This window comes from Leptinotarsa decemlineata, unplaced genomic scaffold (assembly GCF_025532065.1).
Source record: "Leptinotarsa decemlineata unplaced genomic scaffold, Ldec_3_MD MMD2_tig00026328_RagTag_RagTag, whole genome shotgun sequence".
Taxonomy (NCBI): Eukaryota; Metazoa; Arthropoda; class Insecta; order Coleoptera; family Chrysomelidae; genus Leptinotarsa; species Leptinotarsa decemlineata.
The window spans coordinates 23642824-23662047 of record NW_027412688.1 but is presented as its reverse complement, the minus strand read 5'-3'; the positions used below and the strand labels follow the sequence as shown (position 1 = coordinate 23662047).

Below are 19224 nucleotides of genomic sequence, written 5' to 3'. Positions count from 1 at the left end.
ATTTTATATCATTTTGTTATACAGTTTGAATTTACATTATCGATACTGAATAGTACTGGAATTTTTTCCCAACACCAAACTAAAAACAGTTTGATCTCCTGTCTTTCATATCAAATAACCTGTCTCATTTTTTCTCTATGAAACAAATTTGGAATGCAGTCGAACATTATCGTGCAGTATTTGGCTTCTTCAATGTCATTTAGAATGCTAATTTTAACTGTTTCTGTCATTATGTCAAAAATGACAAAGTGTTCTTATTGAAACTTGAGAGTTGAATTATGATTGGCGAGCAGGGAAATTAAGTTACAGGGTGATTCAACAAGAATCCCTCGGTCTATCACTATCACAGGAAAACCATCAGAAGAAAATTTTTCAACCTGCTCAATTTTTTTGCAGTCATATCGATAAATACTATCTTTCAAAATTATTTTTCCGCATACTGGGTGATTCAGCCGAGCGTGGCCATCCAAAGTTATTCCAGAAAAACATATTTTGCAGACAATATTCAACCACACACATGTCTATAGCAATTAGGTGGATTTTTTATGAATAGGTATTCAACATCACTATGATAATTTCGGAAATCTTGACTTTTGGAAACAATATATAGGGTGTTCGGTAAATCTGGTCAAGTTTTTTTAATTTTATACAGACATAATTCAACTCATTCAAACGAAACATCCTGTATTTTTTCAGTTGTATGAAATGTTACAATACTTCACTACATTTTTTGAACTGAAGTATACTATACGAAAAACTGATATTTTACAAATTAAACCTAGTTTTATTAATTGTTGTAACCACATTTTTTACTGAATAGAAAAGTCCAAAAGATGTTCAAAATGGCGATCATTTTCCGCAACACATAATGTCAGTCTTTTTTTAAACTAAGTCTCTACACGTTCCAGCATATCCTCTGAGATATCCCTCAAAGCTCTAGTGATTCTTCGTTTCATGTCTCCTATATATGTTGGAGGAGTTTGGTAGACAATCTATTCGATATACCCCCATAAAAAGTCTATTTTGGTCAGGTCACCAATCTACCAATCTATTTTTGATTGAAATGATCGTTACCGTCTTGTTGTAGCCACATTCTAAGTCTTGTTCCATATGGAACCCCGTCCAATGAATTTGAAAACTCATGCCGAAGAAATATTACATTTTTTCTTCCAGTGAGATGCCCATCGAAAAAATACGGACCGATAACTTTTTTTCCGAGAATTTCACCCCAAACATTCAGTGACCAACGCTGTTGATGGTTTAAGCAACGAACAAAATAAGGGGTTTCCGTTGCACGAAATCGAAAAAATCATTCTCCTGTTTTGCCCATCGACAAAATTGAACAGGTTTTTTAAAATCTCTTCCTCTTAACTCTTGCATCAATTGCATGTGGTAAGAATGAAATTTGTTTGCTCGTATCATTCGAGATACGCTGGTCTGACAAAATCCTAATTTCCTGCTCAGGTCTTGGGTACTCACATGGGGATTTTCAACAAGGTGAAGAAATATGTGAAATGTATTATCTTCATTCGTTACAATTTCTCGTGACTGACATTACCAGTTCTTTCAAATCTTGTTTTCAGGGCCTGAAATGCCTTTCCATCTGGTTGTCTTTTTTCGGGGAACTTCTCTTTGTAAATCAAAGATGCAAGGATTCAGTTTTCGTCACTTTTCCCCAAAACATAGACCATTCGCACCATATTTTCCAATACATAATAATGGGAATGATTTGATCTACACGCGAAAGAAACTTCAACAAATGGCGTTATTGACAAATTTCGAGATTTGTTTTTTGATGTCAGTCATGGATAACTGGGTTTTTAAAGAAAACAGCAATATAAATATTCTTTAGATTTTTACGCATTTCTCACCATTGAAACCGCTGATAACTATTACCAGCGATTAGTTAGAATATTCGAAAAACAAATTTGAATAAGCGAACGTAAGGAAACACATTTTTTTGTGGTTATAACAAATAATAAAACTTGGTATAATTTGTAAAATATCAGTGTTTCGTAAAGTATACATCAGATAGAAAATGTTGTGAAATGTCGATAAATTTCATACAAATGAAAAAATACAGGGTGTTTCCTTCAAAAAGTTGAATTATATCTGTTTGGAAGTTAATGAAACTTGACCGATTTTACTAAGCACCCTATAGTACTACCATATCTCATTTATATAATAAATTCATGTTTGCAAAATAATATATTTCCTGAATTGTGGAAGATTTCTTAAATACTGGCTCTTCCTAAAATATCTAATCCAAATACTCTTAACGATCTGCGCCCCATTAGTCTACTACCTACTTGTTCAAAAGTATTGGAAAAAATAATGAGTTTTCAAATCAAATGATTTTTAAATTCCTTCAATATTTTACCACTGACCCAGTCAGGATTTCGTAAAGAACGCAGCTGTGCAACTGCTCTTTAGAAAATAACTGATAATATTTTCGAAGCTGCTGACGAAGGTAACACGACTGCTTTGATACTTATAGACTTCTCCAAAGCTTTTGATACTATTAGTTATCCAATTTTATTTGCAATTTTGAACTTCATCGGGTTCTCTGAACCTGCTATAAATTTAATTAAAAGCTATTTCAAAGATCGTTCACAGTTTGTAGAAACTTCGAAGGGCAAATCAAGCAGTGAATTTATAAAATTTGGAGTGCCTCAGGGATATATACTTGGACCTTCATTATTTTGTATATACACTTGTGATCTAGTTTCTGTTTTAAGACATTGTAATTCACATATGTATGCGGATGACACTCAACTATATCTATCATTAAACCCTAATGACGTTGCTACTGCTAATCAAAAATTGAATCAAGATCTAGCTTGTTTTATTTCAGCATCTGAAGCTCAGAATCTCAAAATAAATTCAAACAAAACTGATCTGCTTGTTTTTGGTACTCATCGTAGCTTGGTGGAAAGACATATTAATATTGTTATTGGTGATACACTAATATGCCCCTCGAACGTGGCAAAAAATTCAGGTATCGAAATGGACGTGAATTTAAGGTTTACAAAACATGTCACAAAATGTGTTCAAAGAAGTTACATGAGTTTGAAAATGATTTATCCGCATCGTCATTTATTATCAATAAGTTTGAAAATAAAATTAACAAATGCGCTTGTGTTGAGTCAGTTTGCATATTTTGATATTGGGTATGGTTCATGCCTGGTTAAAAAAGACATTTTAAGAATTGAGAGAGTTTAAAAATCATGTCTTCGGTATATAATATATATGGTATTAGAATATATGACAAAATTTCATATAAACTTAAGGAAACCAATTGGTTAACTATGGAAAATAGACGTGTTTCACACTCGGCTACCCTCTTTCATAAAATATTGATTAACAAATGCCCATCATATTTGCATTACAAAATAAGATTTTGTAGCGATGTACACACTCTAAATTTGACGTTTGAAGGGTTACTTTCTCCTCCGCCCCATCGAACTACTCCATATATCGACGATCCTTCAGTTATAATATATATAGTTTGTATAATAATATTTCACAAAAGTATAAAGTTAGTAAAGTTTCTTCATTTAAGTGCTGTCACAAAAAAATATCTCATCGCTGCCCAATCAGAAAGCCATTGATGTCATAGATTTTATACTTCAGTAATAACATTTAACATGTTTTCTCTCCCTCTTCTCTTTTTCTCCTTCCTCTATTTTTTATTTTTTTTGTTTTTTTCCTCTAGTTTAGTTTTCTTTTCTTCAAGGCTAGAACTAAGATCAACAGTACCATTCCGGTACATGTTGTTTCTACCCTTATTTGTAGTTTTTTTTTATCATTTTTACAGATTGAATATTTATTGTATTTATATCATTATTATTATTATATATCTTTCGCGAAAATTGAGATTCCAGGAATTATCATAGTGATGTTGACTAACTATTCCTAAAAAATTCACATAATTGCTGTAAACATGCGGGTGGTGAATTGAAAAAGTATTGTCTTCAAAATAGGTTTTTCTGGAATAATTCGGCAATGCCGCTATGGAAATTCAAAAACAAAAATTCCTCAGAGAGTTTAAAACGTATTCATTTACTAGGTGTTTTCTTTAAAAAAATATAACTTTAGTTGGCCACGCTCAGCTGAATCACCCAGTATGCGTGACAATATTTTCAGAAGATCGTATTTATCGATATGACTGCAAAAAATTGATCAGTCCTCTGATAGCAATGAACCGAGGGAATCTTGTTGACTCACCTTGTATAATAATTTATTCATCAGTAGATTATAATACATAAATATAAAGTGAAGTTTGTGAGGTACATCATATTTAGATGAATAAACGGATACTACATTGAGGGTAAAACTCTAAGTGAAGAACAATTACAGAATAATTGAAAAACAGAGCAACTATGACAATAAAAAAACAAGGAGGGTTGAAGATGTTCTGATTCAGGTTCACAGTTTTTGTATAAATAAAACACTTCAATAAATCAAAACAATAAAAAGTCACTGAATGAAATACACTTAATAGAAAATAAACACAATAAACATCTGAACATCTAGAATTAGAATAAACATATACTGTTGAAGGAGAAAAATATAACTTTTTGTAGTGTAGAATTTGCTAACTTGCAGAAATTGTAATTTTCCGCGAAAAATTTTCACGAAACCTCAATAAACTCAACAATGTTACCTCAGGAAATGCTATGAATTTCCGTATATAAATTATTCACACTCGAAAGACATTAGATAATTACTAATTCAATACTCTGCGGCAGTTTCCAGATGTTCCTGATTTTGCAAGTGACCGGACCGATTCAATGAGAATTATTTATAATTTGAAGTGATTGTGGATTGAATTCGATATTGTGCGATAATTCGAGGTACGTATTACTGTTAATGATAGTTAATGGTTGAATCTAGTAGAAATATGAGTCGTACTCATCAACCAGGATCATATTTGATGCATCAGGTAATCGAAACATTACAGTGTGCTTGGAATCTAATATTAGAGATGCACTTGTGATATACCTGTTTGTAATGGAATCATTGTGCACGGCGAGATTCAGTTGTAAGGTGATACATTTGAAATGCGGAACGAATGTATATATTTTAGAATCGATATTTTCTATGAAAAAACAATTGAAAACCTTTTTGTCTATTTACTTACCCATCTTCATACAAAAACTGGGAAACTCCTGAAGGAATATAGAAAACAATTCAAGTTCAAAATGAATCTGAAACGGAGATGTGTAGATCATACACAAAAGTTTTTTTTTCATGAACACACTGAATCAAAAATCCCCCTCGAAAACAAGAGACACTTTTTTTTCCAAATGGTGCCGTGAAAGCCATTTTCTGGCGGTGATATGATGTCATCATATTGGAAACATTGTCGGACTTGTTGTAGTGGAAAAAAAAGTTTTTCTACTTCCTCCATATTAAACTAATCATTACGCGTTTGGCAGCAGGTAGTTAATGGCTCATTTAGAATACACGTGTATTCTAAATCAATAGTGGCCACTTCCGTAAGAAATTTAAAAAAATGATGAGATATGTAACATTCACTCTAATTAATATAATCTAATGAATACATTCAATTGTCCAAAGGCCAAAATCAGTAATTATCTCTCCAAATTCCCTGTAAAATCGAAATAAAAATCATATTTCCAGTAAATTTATCGTTCAATAGTTTGTGGATTTGTAATGAATCTAGTTATATCCATAAATCAACAATCATTTGTTTCAAATATGAGCTGTCATTCAGTAACTCGTAAAAATTCAAAGTGATTGATAACGATCAAGAAATTTGTGCTACCCCACTAGATATTAGGTTAGGTTAGGGCCAAAGTGAGTGGGCCTATTCGACCCTCCACCGCAACCCGCAAGGGTTTATTGTGGCTCACATCTATTCTCACTCGGCCAAACAAACCCAGCCTCCTAACGAAGCCGATTGGTTTTTATGGTGAGTGGTCTTTCAGGTCAGATGGTAAGAGTACGGCTCTGCTGAACTCTAAAGACCTGATTCGGTCCCCAGCGGGGCAGGCACAAAGTATATGATCTGTTAATGAGGTGGTCGAATAGTTAAGTTGCAAGATTCCCACCTTGATACCCACGACAACCTTCCCATATGAGGGTTTCTGCACGTCAGCTACACCTGACGATGCCTAAGATTTAGCCGTGCAGGGCTTTTTCGCCTCTGGTTTTGATGTAACCTCACTTGAGCGCAAACGGGGGTCGTAAACTCGACACCCATCTCCCCTGTAGACTCGCTCCAGAACTAAATTTACAGGGAGGTCAGTTGGAGTCGTAACTCGACATCCATTTCCTCTGGAGACTCGCTCCAGAATTAAATTTACAGGGAGGTCAGTTGGAGTAGTAAACTCGACATCCATCTCCTCTGTAGACTCGCTCCTGAACTAAATTTACAGAGAGGTCCGTTGGAGTCGTAAACTCGACATCCATCTCCTCTGTAGACTCGCTCCTGAACTGAATTTACAGAGAGGTCCGTTGGAGTCGTTAACTCGACATTCATCTCCCCTGGAGACTCGCTCCAGAATTAAATTTACAGGGAGGTCAGTTGCAGTCGTAAACTCGACAACCATCTCCTCTGTAGACTCGCTCCTGAACTAAATTTGCAGGGAGGTCCGTTGGAGTCGTAAACTCGACATCCATCTCCTCTGGAGACTCGCTCCAGAATTAAATTTACAGGGAGGTCAGTTGCAGTCGTAAACTCGACAACCATATCCTCTGTAGACTCGCTCCTGAACTGAATTTACAGAGAGGTCCGTTGGAGTCGTAAACTCGACATTCATCTCCCCTGGAGACTCGCTCCAGAATTAAATTTACAGGGAGGTCAGTTGCAGTCGTAAACTCGACAACCATCTCCTCTGTAAACTCGCTCCTGAAATAAATTTACAGGGAGGTCAGTTGCAGTCGTAAACTCGACAACCATCTCCTCTGTAAACTCGCTCCTGAAATAAATTTACAGGGAGGTCAGTTGGAGTTGTGAACTCGACATCCATCTCCTCTGTAGACTCGCTCCTGAACTAAATTTACAGAGAGGTCCGTTGGAGTCGTAAACTCGACATTCATCTCCTCTGGAGACTCGCTCCAGAATTAAATTCACAGGGAGGTCAGTTGCAGTCGTAAACTCGACAACCATCTCCTCTGTAAACTCGCTCCTGAAATAAATTTACAGGGAGGTCAGTTGGAGTTGTGAACTCGACATCCATCTCCTCTGTAGACTCGCTCCTGAGCTAAATTTACAGAGAGGTCCGTTGGAGTCGTAAACTCGACATCCATCTTCTCTGTAGACTCGCTCCTGAACTAAATTTACAAAGAGGTCCGTTGGAGTCGTAAATTCGACATCCATCTCCTCTGGAGACTTGCTCCAGAATTAAATTTACAAGGAGGTCTGTTGCAGTCGTAAACTCGACAACCATCTCCTCTGTAGACTCGCTCCTGAACTGAATTTACAGAGAGGTCCGTTGGAGTCGTAAACTCGACATTCATCTCCTCTGGAGATTCGCTCCAGAATTAAATTCACAGGGAGGTCAGTTGCAGTCGTAAACTCGACAACCATCTCCTCTGTAGAGTCGCTCCTGAAATAAATTTACAGGGAGGTCAGTTGGAGTTGTGAACTCGACATCCATCTCCTCTGTAGACTCGCTCCTGAACTAAATTTACAGAGAGGTCCGTTGGAGTCGTAAGCTCGACATCCATCTTCTCTGTAGACTCGCTCCTGAAATAAATTTACAGGGAAGTCCGCTGGAGTCGTAAACTCGACATCCATCTCCTCTGGAGACTTGCTCCAGAATCAAATTCACAGGAAGGTCAGTTGCAGTCGTAAACTCGACAACCATCTTCTCTGTAGACTCGCTTCTGAACTGAATTTACAGGGTGGTCCCACTAGATATTACCGAGCCAGCAAATATTGCGATGAATAATTTGCTGCCATCAAAATCAAGAGAAAAATACGAATTAAATTTCGAAAATCTCATGAGATGGAGAGAGAAGAAAAACATAACTTCGGTATCCGAAAGAGTTCTACTCGTTCATTTCGAAGATTCAGCAAAAACTTTGAAACCAGAGTCGTTATGAGCAATTCACTCAATGCTGAGAAGTACCCTGAATATCAAGAAAAATGTGGGCACCAGGCAAATATTCCAAATCACGTCGACGCTCACCAGTGAACAAATAAATCAATTTATTAAGAAAGCTCCAGATGGCAAATATTTGTTTTCTTGAAACAACGATAAAAATAAAATGAAAACAACAATAAAAATTAATTGGCGCTCCAGGGTGACTTCATTGATTCCAGTGGCGCATTTGCTTTTTCAGCTGCAGGAAAACCCAGAAAAACCTGCAGCACCACATCATCTGAAGATCTTGATCGAACAACGTCCTCTCTCTTATAAAACAAAATGTAGGGTGTCTCCAGAGGCTTCAATAAATTCAATGCATCGCCAGAACACTTCGTGACACGACTATCATCAAACTCAAACCAGTCCGTTTCTTCTTTGACCAAGGCGTAATAATGACCAAATTCAACGCCAGAACCACAGTGAACAATGACTGCATGAATATTATCATAGTGGTCTGCTAGGTTGAAATGTTCATCTATTTCGAACCTTCCAAAGAGTTTCTTGCTTCCGTTAGAGGTTGAGTCTTGTTTGAAAATCATCAGTGGTATCAGATTGACTGGTGCCTCAGCTATACTTGTTTCCTTATAACAGTCAGTTAGTTTGGCACATGTTTGACAATACAGTCGATCATCACCTGGTAAAAACTCCATTTTCAGATGATTTAACAATACTCTTTGCACGGACTGGTTATTAGTCATATTACGAAAAGCTAGATGAAGTTCCAGAAATTCACATAAGTTTTCGGTACTTCTTGAACATTTACCACAACGTAAACAAATGCGGATTTTTCCAGCAAAAGATTTACAAACAAAAGTCGAGATGGGCTGTACGGAATCATTCAGTCCAGAGCAGTCGGGAGTATTGATTTCGCTATTGTTTTGCTTACGAAAAGTATTCAACAAGAACCCCAAGAAATCCTCTTGTTGTTCCAACGAGTATCTAGTGAACTTTAAAGACTCCAGAGAATCGGTTGGAGTGAAAGATGATACCTTCTTACGAAACTGCAGCTGCATGAACAGGTGTTTGAGTTTGATGAATAAGTAGGAAACATTTCCGTTCTCGTTCATCATTAAAACTTCGTTCTTGAAATTCTTCGTCATGAACAACACTTGTAAAATGCTAGTGTTTCCTAAATTATCCAATCCAATTTTCTTCTCTAGATTTTCAGGACAACTATCTACTGATTTTTCGAAGTTAACACTACTCCGCTTTTTCTTTCTATTAATGTTTTATGAAATGTTTGCAACAATTTTTGAAATACTAAGACACAATATAAAAGTTAAAACTGAATTATTCAACCTCACCAGCCAACAGCCATTCTGATTTCATTTGCCAGACGCCTCTTAAACAAAGCCTACTTCCTTTAATTCTATGAACTATAAAAGCCAAGCAAAAGGATTCGAAAATATTTTGCTGGCCAAAAAATACTTGTTCGAATTTGTATTTGACATCATTATATTATTTAAAACTCTTCAAATTTATTTATTCACTCACAAATTAAATATCAATTATGTTTAGTACTCATATCATAATCACATTGATAATCGCCAGAGTAGCTCAGCGGTAAGGCGGTAGCTCAGCGCTGACTGAATGAGTTTATTATCCAAAGCCATAATGTCAAACAAATATATTGTACCATTCCTTTCTACTTGGTAAAAAAAGTCGTTGAAGAAGTATAGTGCGCACCTCGAGGATGAGGCCAATTACGTCTACTCGCGAATTATCGCACTCTGCTAACGCCTCGTGCTTACAATTTTTCGCTCGTGGGTAATAGACTTCTTATCCTACTTGGTAGATACGAAATATACTATAACCTACTGACTTCTCGAATGAAAATTAAAAATAATACCCCACTAATCTTTCACTCAGTTCATCTCAAATATTTCAGATATAATTGCTAATTTCCAAACTCTCACATTGAAGTGTAGCCCTTTTGCTACAAAAAATTATGCGGTTTATTTTTCTGTGCCAGTGGAAAAAGTGCTTTTTTCATTACCGGGAATAACTATTTTCTAAAAAAATAAAATTGAAAGATTTGATAGTTCAATATTTTTACAGGTACAGGGGAATAATATCCGTCTGAGACCCACTCTGTTAACTAGTAATAGGTTGAACTCGTGAATGGGGCCACAAAATAAGAAAAAATATATCGTATACTAACATTCTGATAGAAATAAAATCCCCTTTGAAATAGTCCTGTATAGTTCTGTTATGCACATTTTGGTATGTCCTTGAACTCCCAGCGATTCGTTTATCATCTCCTTAATCGTAGCAAAATGCCATGCTTCCATAGGTCTCTTCAGTCTTTGCAATAACAGAAAGTCGCAGGACACCAAATCTGGTGAATACGGTGGTTGAGGCATGCTTACGGTGTTGTTTCTAACCAATAAATCACGAAGAAGCAATGACGACAGAGCAGGCTCTACCATTGAGACGACTGGATTTTGGTTTCACCCATGACATTAATCTGGATCGTCGTTGATGTAATTCAACAATTCGTGAGCGATACTCATGCGACGGTTTTTTATCAAAATTAAGCAATTTTGGAACGAACTTCGCTGCCACAGCCAACACTAGCCAACAAATAAAAAAAAATTGCGACTAATATTATAATGGCTATACATGAGGGTTTGAAGCATCCTGACTGCGACTTCAACATCGAAAATATTAAATCACGTAAAGATTTTCAGTTATAGTTATTTTAATTTTATACGAAAATTTTCACATATTGAAGGAAAGTATAAGATCTAAATAAGAAAAAAACAAAATATTTTGCGGATAACATAACCTTTTTGCAAATGATGACTTTCGTTTATATGTTTCATCGTGTTCCCTCATAAGAAACCGACAATAATCCCTTATCATTGCAGTATCCCATCTGCCTTGGTAACGTTGCTCTATTGTCAGTATGTCTAGGTTGAACCTTTCCCCTTGTTCGTCACTGACAGCACCCAAGTTTTCTGGGAAAAAATTCAAATGGGAGTGCAAAAAATTAATTTTTGAGAGACATGCAACATCCCATTCTGCAGTAGTTTTCAAGTAGTTCTTCTACAAGTGTTTCGTAATTTTCCTACTTTCTTGTTCCCTAAAAACTCCGAAATAATTATTTTGAAAGAGCTCCACGCAGCTAATTCAACATTACTTAATTTTTGATCAAACTGTTGATCACTCAGTCGTTTTCTACTTTGTGGTCCAACAAATAAACCTCCCTTGAGCTTTGCATCACTTAATTTTGGAAAAACGTGTTCAAGATATTCAAACGCATCACTTTGCCTAATGTTTTTACTAAATTTTCCATTAATCCCAGTTTAATGTGAAATGGAGGTAACAAAACGTTTTTGGGATTAACAAGAGGTATATTCTTCACGTTAGCTTGACCTGGAATATACTTATCTCTCGGAGGCCATTCTTTAATTTGATAATGGATTTGTGTTGCCCTACTGTTCCGAAGGCAAAGAAAATAGCAAAACTTCGTAAATCCGCCCTGAAGATCTAGTAATAATCCTATGACTTTTAGGTTACCACATATTTTCCACTTATACGTATTATAACTTATTGAATTCAGAATGAGTGACACACTTTCGTGTGTTTCCTTCATGGTAACTGCATGTGCAAGAGGAATAGAGGATTTTTGTTACCATTACGGAACAGAACGGCTTGAACAGAACTTGTTTTAGACGAATCTATGAATAAACGTCATTAGTCGGGGTTGTGTGCAAATCCGAATTATCCATCACACCATTTGGATTTACACAAACGCACATTTAATCCTGCACAGTAAAAAACGAGGAGAGCTCATGGTTACAGTTCCTAAGTAACTTTGGTTTTAGGGGCTATATAGTAAATTCCATTGTTGTAATCTAGACCCTTAAAGTTCAGCATTCTCTTTGGAGAAGTGGAGGTCCCGAACTAAGTAATTTAATTCATGTTGCGTAAATGTGGTGTTCTACCTTCAAACTCGGGAAAATAAGGACCGTCTCTTTCTGGCACATCATGGGAGCCTGTCTGGTCATCAAAAATTTACAAATCTTCCTCCCAATTTGCCGGGGGTGTTGGAACTGGTTAACCTACTCCATGAAGAACCGGCTTTCTTGCAGAAGGAATATCTGGATATATAATTTTGTTTGCTTTTTCTTGAAAAACCAGACTCGTTTGTCACGCAAAAGTAACAGTCGTTGTAATGATTTGTTGTTTCTCGCCCAATAATTGGAACTGCAAAAGGCATAGAAGAGCGTCTACCATTTATCCAGTTACCTAGATTTGCTACACAGGTTTGGCAACGTACGTTGCCAAACCTGTGCAGCACATCCAAAATACTTATGGTAAGCTACTTTGGTCATTTGATTATTTGGCCGTTTCTGCGAATTAGGAGTAAACTGACCACATATATATCAAAAACTATCTGCGGGATTACGAAGCCACGTTTTTGTACTTTGGACAATTTAGTACTATTGCGTACGTCGAGTTCAAATATGTGATACTGCGTTTACAGGAGTCAACTTATTTTATTCACAAAGATAACACTAACACCTCGTTTCTCTAATACTAACTCACTACTACTCGCGTTAAACCAATATTGATAATCCGATTGTTAACCTGCTACTTTTATAGCGGTTCCGTATTTCTGGTATTTTCTGGAAACTTCGAAACTTCGAGTACAGCAGAAGCAGATTCGAATACTGGGCAGAGCCGCTGTATTACTAGATTTCAAACAATTTCCTCAATTTAGGGGAAAAGCAAATTTGGAATGTCGTGTTCATTAAATTTTTGTGAAAAAAATCTTTACTCAAAAATCTTACATGTTAGCAAATTTTCACTTTCATTTTCGCATTTAGGGACCCAAAATTAACAAAGGACCCCCTTTGGAATTACAGTCGTATATTGGCTGCAAACTAGTGTAATCATTTCACTAACTCAGAGTACAATCATCGTATGCCACTGTCAACATCTCAAATGTTTTGAATCACTTTATTCGATTTTTTACACAAAATTCGATGCAAATCCTTTGGTTCATTTTTTTCAATAGCAGAAAGTCGCCGAACACGGAAATCACTTTTAACTTTTATGCCTTTCGCCAATAAACTAGAGGGATAAGCAACTGAAACTGTTTACATATGTTGCAGACGAGTGAACCAACATAAAAGATTTAAAAAAATCGCAATTGAATGTACGTGGCCTGAAAAATTTGATCATTCACCTTATTTTTTGAACAGACATTTTTCCGTTCAGGAATTAATTGTCCTAAAATCAATAATCGAATTTGACGTGACAAATTTTCGACGGGAAACGAATTGGACTGAAAACTGATGGCAACTTTCTGTTGCTCGCAAAAAACTGGACAAAATACGTCATTACAGTTTTGTCGTAATTGCTATAGTATGGTAAATGTATGTGAACTTTGGAAAATATTATTTTTTATTCAAAAGTTGGGAATGAGAACTACAAAAAAGTTATTATGCTTTTTTTCATGAATCACTTCAAAAATAATATGAAATATTATGAAATATTACGAAATCGAAAATGGACTTTGAAAGTGAAGTCGCATTATTGACATTATTGGCGCCCAATTTTAATTGGAAAATAAGTCATACCGGTCTTCGTTGTCCCGTGATATTCTCCAGTTGATGGTTTGAAAAAAATGTATATAGGAGAATGAAACTCTTATTCATTGGGTGAAGTTAGGTCGTAGTATTTATACCTGCAAAATCACCTGTTTGGTAACTGTCAAGCCAACATGTAGAAACTCTTCAAGGTGACTTGTTATCTTCATTATTATTATTATAATCGAGTGAACTGATACGTTCAATGAAATGATGAATATACTCACATTGTACTTTCAACTGCACCCGCTTGCTGATCGAAGGCGGCACTCCATTCGATGCGATGCACAAATAAACTGCCATGTGGAGTCGGCTCACTTTGGTAATGAATAATATTTCGCCGTCAACTACGTTCACTGCAACAAACCATTTTCATAAGGAAAAGCGTCCGGGAAAACTGGGTCGGTGGTAGAGCGCATAAAAGATACACAATGAGGATGCAGATATCGGGAGAATTTAACAATGAGGTTGATTTATGAGGATGGATATGGAAAAGTGCAGATGAATTATTCAGAAGCGGGACGGTTTGCGATTTGGAGGCAGGAGTGGGATGAACATTCTGATTGTTATTCTCATGGGATAATTGTTCCAGATAGAGGCTATATACGTTTTTTCAATTGAAATAAAAATGAATATCTGAAAAATCTACCAAATGAAAAGTCATTGTGCCTTTTGATTCATATTCCTAATGAACATATTTCACTTGTTTCATTCGAGCCGTATTAATTTGGAAGGGTAGCATGAAGTTGGAAAATACAAAGGGTTTGTATAAAATTTCAATCTTCTCCTATTTGATATTTATTGCATTCATTCATACAAAAAGAAAACTATACCAAAAATATAGAAAACTTTATATGAAATATTCAATGTACCTATACAGGGTGTAACTAAATAAGTGTAAAACATTCAAGGAGGTGATTCCTCATCGAAAAAAAAAGGAGATCTTTCATATAAAGAAATTTCATTGGAGCATCCCTTGTTAAGATACAGCCCCTTAAATGGGATACATAAAATTTGTATAACAATTTTTTTCACAGGCACTAAAAAAGTTACAATATTAAAATCAACCTGACGTTTTGTACTACCAAAAAAACACTGAGCCAGAAATTTATTCGGTTTACCCCATGGTTGTAAGGGGTGGAAAACGCAAGTAGCTAGATTTTGAGATTTTTTTGACACACAATTTTTTCATCTCAAATAAAGAATATTTTTTCATAAAAAGTATCATATGCTACTTCTAATACCTCCAAGAACATGTGTACAAAATTTCATGATGATCGGTTGAGTAGTTTTCGCGTGAAACCGTAACAAACAAACTTACATTCGCATTTATAATATTACTAGGGATTCGTTCATAATTCTAATTTTCGAAATGAACCGTAAGCAATCATTTCAAACTTCATTCCTTCCATCAGAAGTTAGAAATGCAGGAGTGGAGTAGTCAAAACATGTTTTATATAAAAGCTCTAGATGTCAATGAACTGGGCTTTTCTGGAATATTCTCCAATATACAATGTATCCAGTTGAAGAGCCCCTTCTCAAAGTCCGTATTTAAAAATTCAAAGATGGGGGTAGCCCAAGTCAGATGACACCCTGTATAAAAGATTCATGGACATATTCTGAGAGCTCACATCAAGTGCCAATAGTAAAATATGTACAGATTTCCAATATGTCTGCGAATAAAAAAGATATAGGCAAAAAATATTTCGGGATTTTTTTGTTTTTCCTGTATATCTCCAGAACCAAAAAAACTCTATTCGATTTTTTTACACCATTGAATAGGTCTATGTAACTTTGCTTTAACCGACACTCTATCTCTTATCATTTACGAGATCCCCATGTACAGAAACGAATTTGAATAGCCCTGTATTTAGGATCAAATATTGAATACCTATTGAGAGTGGTACATGTGAGATTTTGTTTGAAAAATCCTAACTATATCGGGCTTCTACGTAATATCCTGCATATAGGAGAATCTTTCAAAAAACTCGAATGTATTGGTATCTCAAACTTTCCTTGAAAACTGTGTTTTATTTCTTCACTTCACCTTGAACTTCCAATGAAAGCTTGGTATGACACACTCTCTTCATTAGAAAGAAAACCCCGTTATCGATTCATCAAAAATTTTGTATATGTGATCACATTCTAAGGACACAAGGTAACTTCAGCATGATATTTTTCCTTCATTCCAAAATATTTTTATCACATTCCCCAACCCTGTTTTGGTTAATTGAGTTCACGAACACTTCATGTCGAAATGAAAAAATATAAATTGAATCAAATTAACCGCAATCTAAATTACCAGGATTTGTCAAATGCAAACGGTATCAACGCGACACATCAACGGTAACTTCCCGGCAGTAAGAGGCATTAAAGTGAAATTATACCCGAACAGCCGGCCATTCAGGGTATATTTTTAAAGTGTCCCTACCGGATTCAGTTCCAGTCGGTGTGAATAATCCGATTAAATTCCGCTTCCGACTGAATTGAACAAGTTTGCATATCTAAAAATTTCGGAGTTCAGCCGGAAGAAACGGTTCGCAGATCAGACGATTAGAGTTTATTGAATAAAATTGTCAAATTTCCATCGCACTGAATATTTCGCGATTTTTTTTTTGTTGTAGGTGATAATATCGCGTCACAGGTTTGAAATATTTGGTCAATTTATGTGCAAAACAATTCTAGTTATTATTAGTATATAACTCGAGTTTCTTCATGAGGATCTCATAATTGGTAAGAGATAAATATATTATTTGAATTGGGATGAAGTTTTATATCTCAGGGGACTCTTGAGAATATGAAATTTCTTTAGCTATATCGTTTCCTGAAATATTCGATATAAAAAAACAGAAACCAAAAATTTCGTTTCAGGTTGTAAGTTATTCGTAAAGAATGTTGCTACTTTGTATTAAGAGAAACAATCTTCAGCAATTCATCGATAGATATTATGGAATTCAATTGGTTTTTATCTTCCTGGGAGTTGAAGTAATTGATCATCATATTGATATTTCACCAATCCAATCTAGTCTGAGAGTTGAGATTTGTGTTCAACAGAGATGAATCTTTCGGAAATTTGAACGTGTAGAAAAATTGTTCTGTTGATTTTTGAAGCATGATGAAAAATGCAATTTTCATTGAGTTATTTACACTAACTCCAGCCGGAACTTCACTTCCATTACACATATTTTTAATTGAACGCCGAAAAAAGTACACCGGGCGTCAGTTACGTCATAGATGCATGGATGATAATACCGCATAAAATATTGTCCCGCTAAATAAAAATTCATCCCGGTTTTTCAAAAGTTCATGCAATTGTTAATAAAAAATTCTTTTGACTTCCGTTTCTACGAAATGCATTGTATTGTTATGATTTTAACTTTTTCAATTCAAAATGATTCGAATTTCAAGTAAAATGTTCTTCACAAATATTATATTGATACCGTTTTTTTGCAACTAACAGCAACAGTAATTTAGGTGATTTAGTGCAATTTCTGTGCATTATTTGTTGATAAATCATTCATTCATCCATACAGACAAATCTAGTACACAAAAAATTCCTTTCTCAACATTTTTCGTGACAAAACAAATTTTTCCCAAAAACATTTTCTACTGAAACGTTTTTATTGTTTTCAATTGCTTTTTCCACAGTTGTGGAATTATGTTTCAATTAAAATCATGATTTCCGTTTGTTAATAGAACAATTGAAACTTTTTTTCAATTAATTCAGTTCTTCGAAGAGTTAATCATTGTTGAAAAATTTTTGATCATATTTTTTTTTCAAAAATAATCTAAATGTATTTCCAGATGAACAGCAGCGGCACTTTCGGAATGAAACTCTTTGTGATATATGAAAAATAAAATCATAGCGAAATATGAAAACTCACAATAAGAAAGAAACTGGGACTTTAAAATGATTGAAAAATAATATGGCAAATATTTAGTCATTGAACAAAGTTGTCTTGAATTTTGCATCATTTAAGAAGATGTGAAAATATGAGTCATAAAAAAACCAAAATGTGGAAAAATTCTCAAATTTTTTATGAACAAATTGCTATAACAGCTGTACAACAGTAGCTTCAACTCCTTTCAAAATATAATTGTTGGTCGTCAATAGGAAATTGTTGTTGTTTGTTGAATGTTGATTCCCAGAGACTACAGCAGGTTCAATTTATGTTCTGTATTTTCTGTATGGAGTAATTTTTTTTTATAACCCCTCCCCCTTGGCATCAAACCAGGGTTCATTTTGCCATGGAAATTTCGAAATAAGTCGAGTAACTGTATTTTATATTGATATTTTAAACTGATGGTGTATGTCGTAGCTAATGAAATCTTGATTGTTTCCCAAAAAGTGGAATAGAAATTCTCAGAGTTCGAAACTTTCATGTTCGGAGGATCTTTTATGAAAATATTCTGACTGTCCATTATCGTATATCTAATAGTTTATTTCAGTGATGGTCAAGAAGTATTTTGGCTTTCCATACAAAAAAATGTAAGACTCCCGAAAGAAAGCAATTATGCAGAAATATTGTGTTTCCGAAGATATTCAGATCATGAAAAATAATTACTTTCAATTAAGTATAGAATCAGCCGATACTCAATAAAAAACCATAACGTATTCAAGAAACACTTCAACGTATTCAAGGACAAAACACAATCACTACAGAAGAATCCTTAAGGCGCTCTCAAAGAGGTGCCTGTACGAAAGTAGCGATTCACATTGGATTGGAGTCATTAGAGATTGAATCCATTTGGAAAAACGTTCTCAGGAAGTTTATTCCACTTAAACGCAGTTCTCCTGATGGAAGAGTTCTCAAACAGTGGAGTTCGAGGTGTACTGAGTTGAACCTCATAACAATAAGCAGCCACAGTCCGTCGCGTATTTCTGATATGTATCGCTCTTGGTGGAATCAAATGTGTCAAGTCACTTGAACATTTCTCGTGAAAGTATCTATAGACGAGAGACCAATCTCCAACCTTTTTTCGATGTTCCAGACTATCAAGGTTGCAAGTGATGTTCGCGTCTCCGATCAGGCGGATAGGTCTTTTCTGGATGGAATCCAGCAGCTTCAGGGTATGTTTGGGAGCGGAGCTCCATACATGAGAACAATACTCCAAAGGTCTGATCTGAGCTTTATAAAGCACCAAAAGTTGCTGAGGTGTGTACAGTTTTCTGGTTCGGAACAGTGTTCTGAGCTTCTGAAGAGCAGCCTTCGTAATTCCAGCCACATGATTGGGGGAAAGTAACTAAGACTTGGTTACTTTCCCCCAATTCGAAATCACTATACAAGGAAAATCTCTCATTGGAAAGTAACTTGAATAAATCACTTTCAGATACCAACTTAAGGGAAAATCTTTTTCGAAACAACTACTTCCACTCGAACATTGCATTAGGTTTGGTGTGGTTCCGAATGATATACACAAAAAATCATTGAAAAAACAAAATTGAAATAACTGTCAGCCGGATACTCGTGGGTGTGGAATTTTTCAGTTCATTTGAGAAAGTG

The 19224-nt window shown here is 35.4% G+C and overlaps 1 protein-coding gene across 5 annotated transcripts in view; it reads right to left on the bottom strand.

Annotated features, from left to right (window-relative positions):
* Nucleotides 1–19224, bottom strand: part of LOC111515229 (neurotrimin) — a 371220-nt gene that overhangs the window by 81895 nt on the left and 270101 nt on the right. For all 5 annotated transcript variants that reach the window (XM_074182669.1, XM_074182664.1, XM_074182666.1 and 2 more), the window contains exon 6: nt 13948–14076. In XM_074182669.1, coding sequence (XP_074038770.1) covers nt 13948–14076 — 129 coding nt within the window. The remainder of the gene's footprint in view (nt 1–13947; nt 14077–19224) is intronic.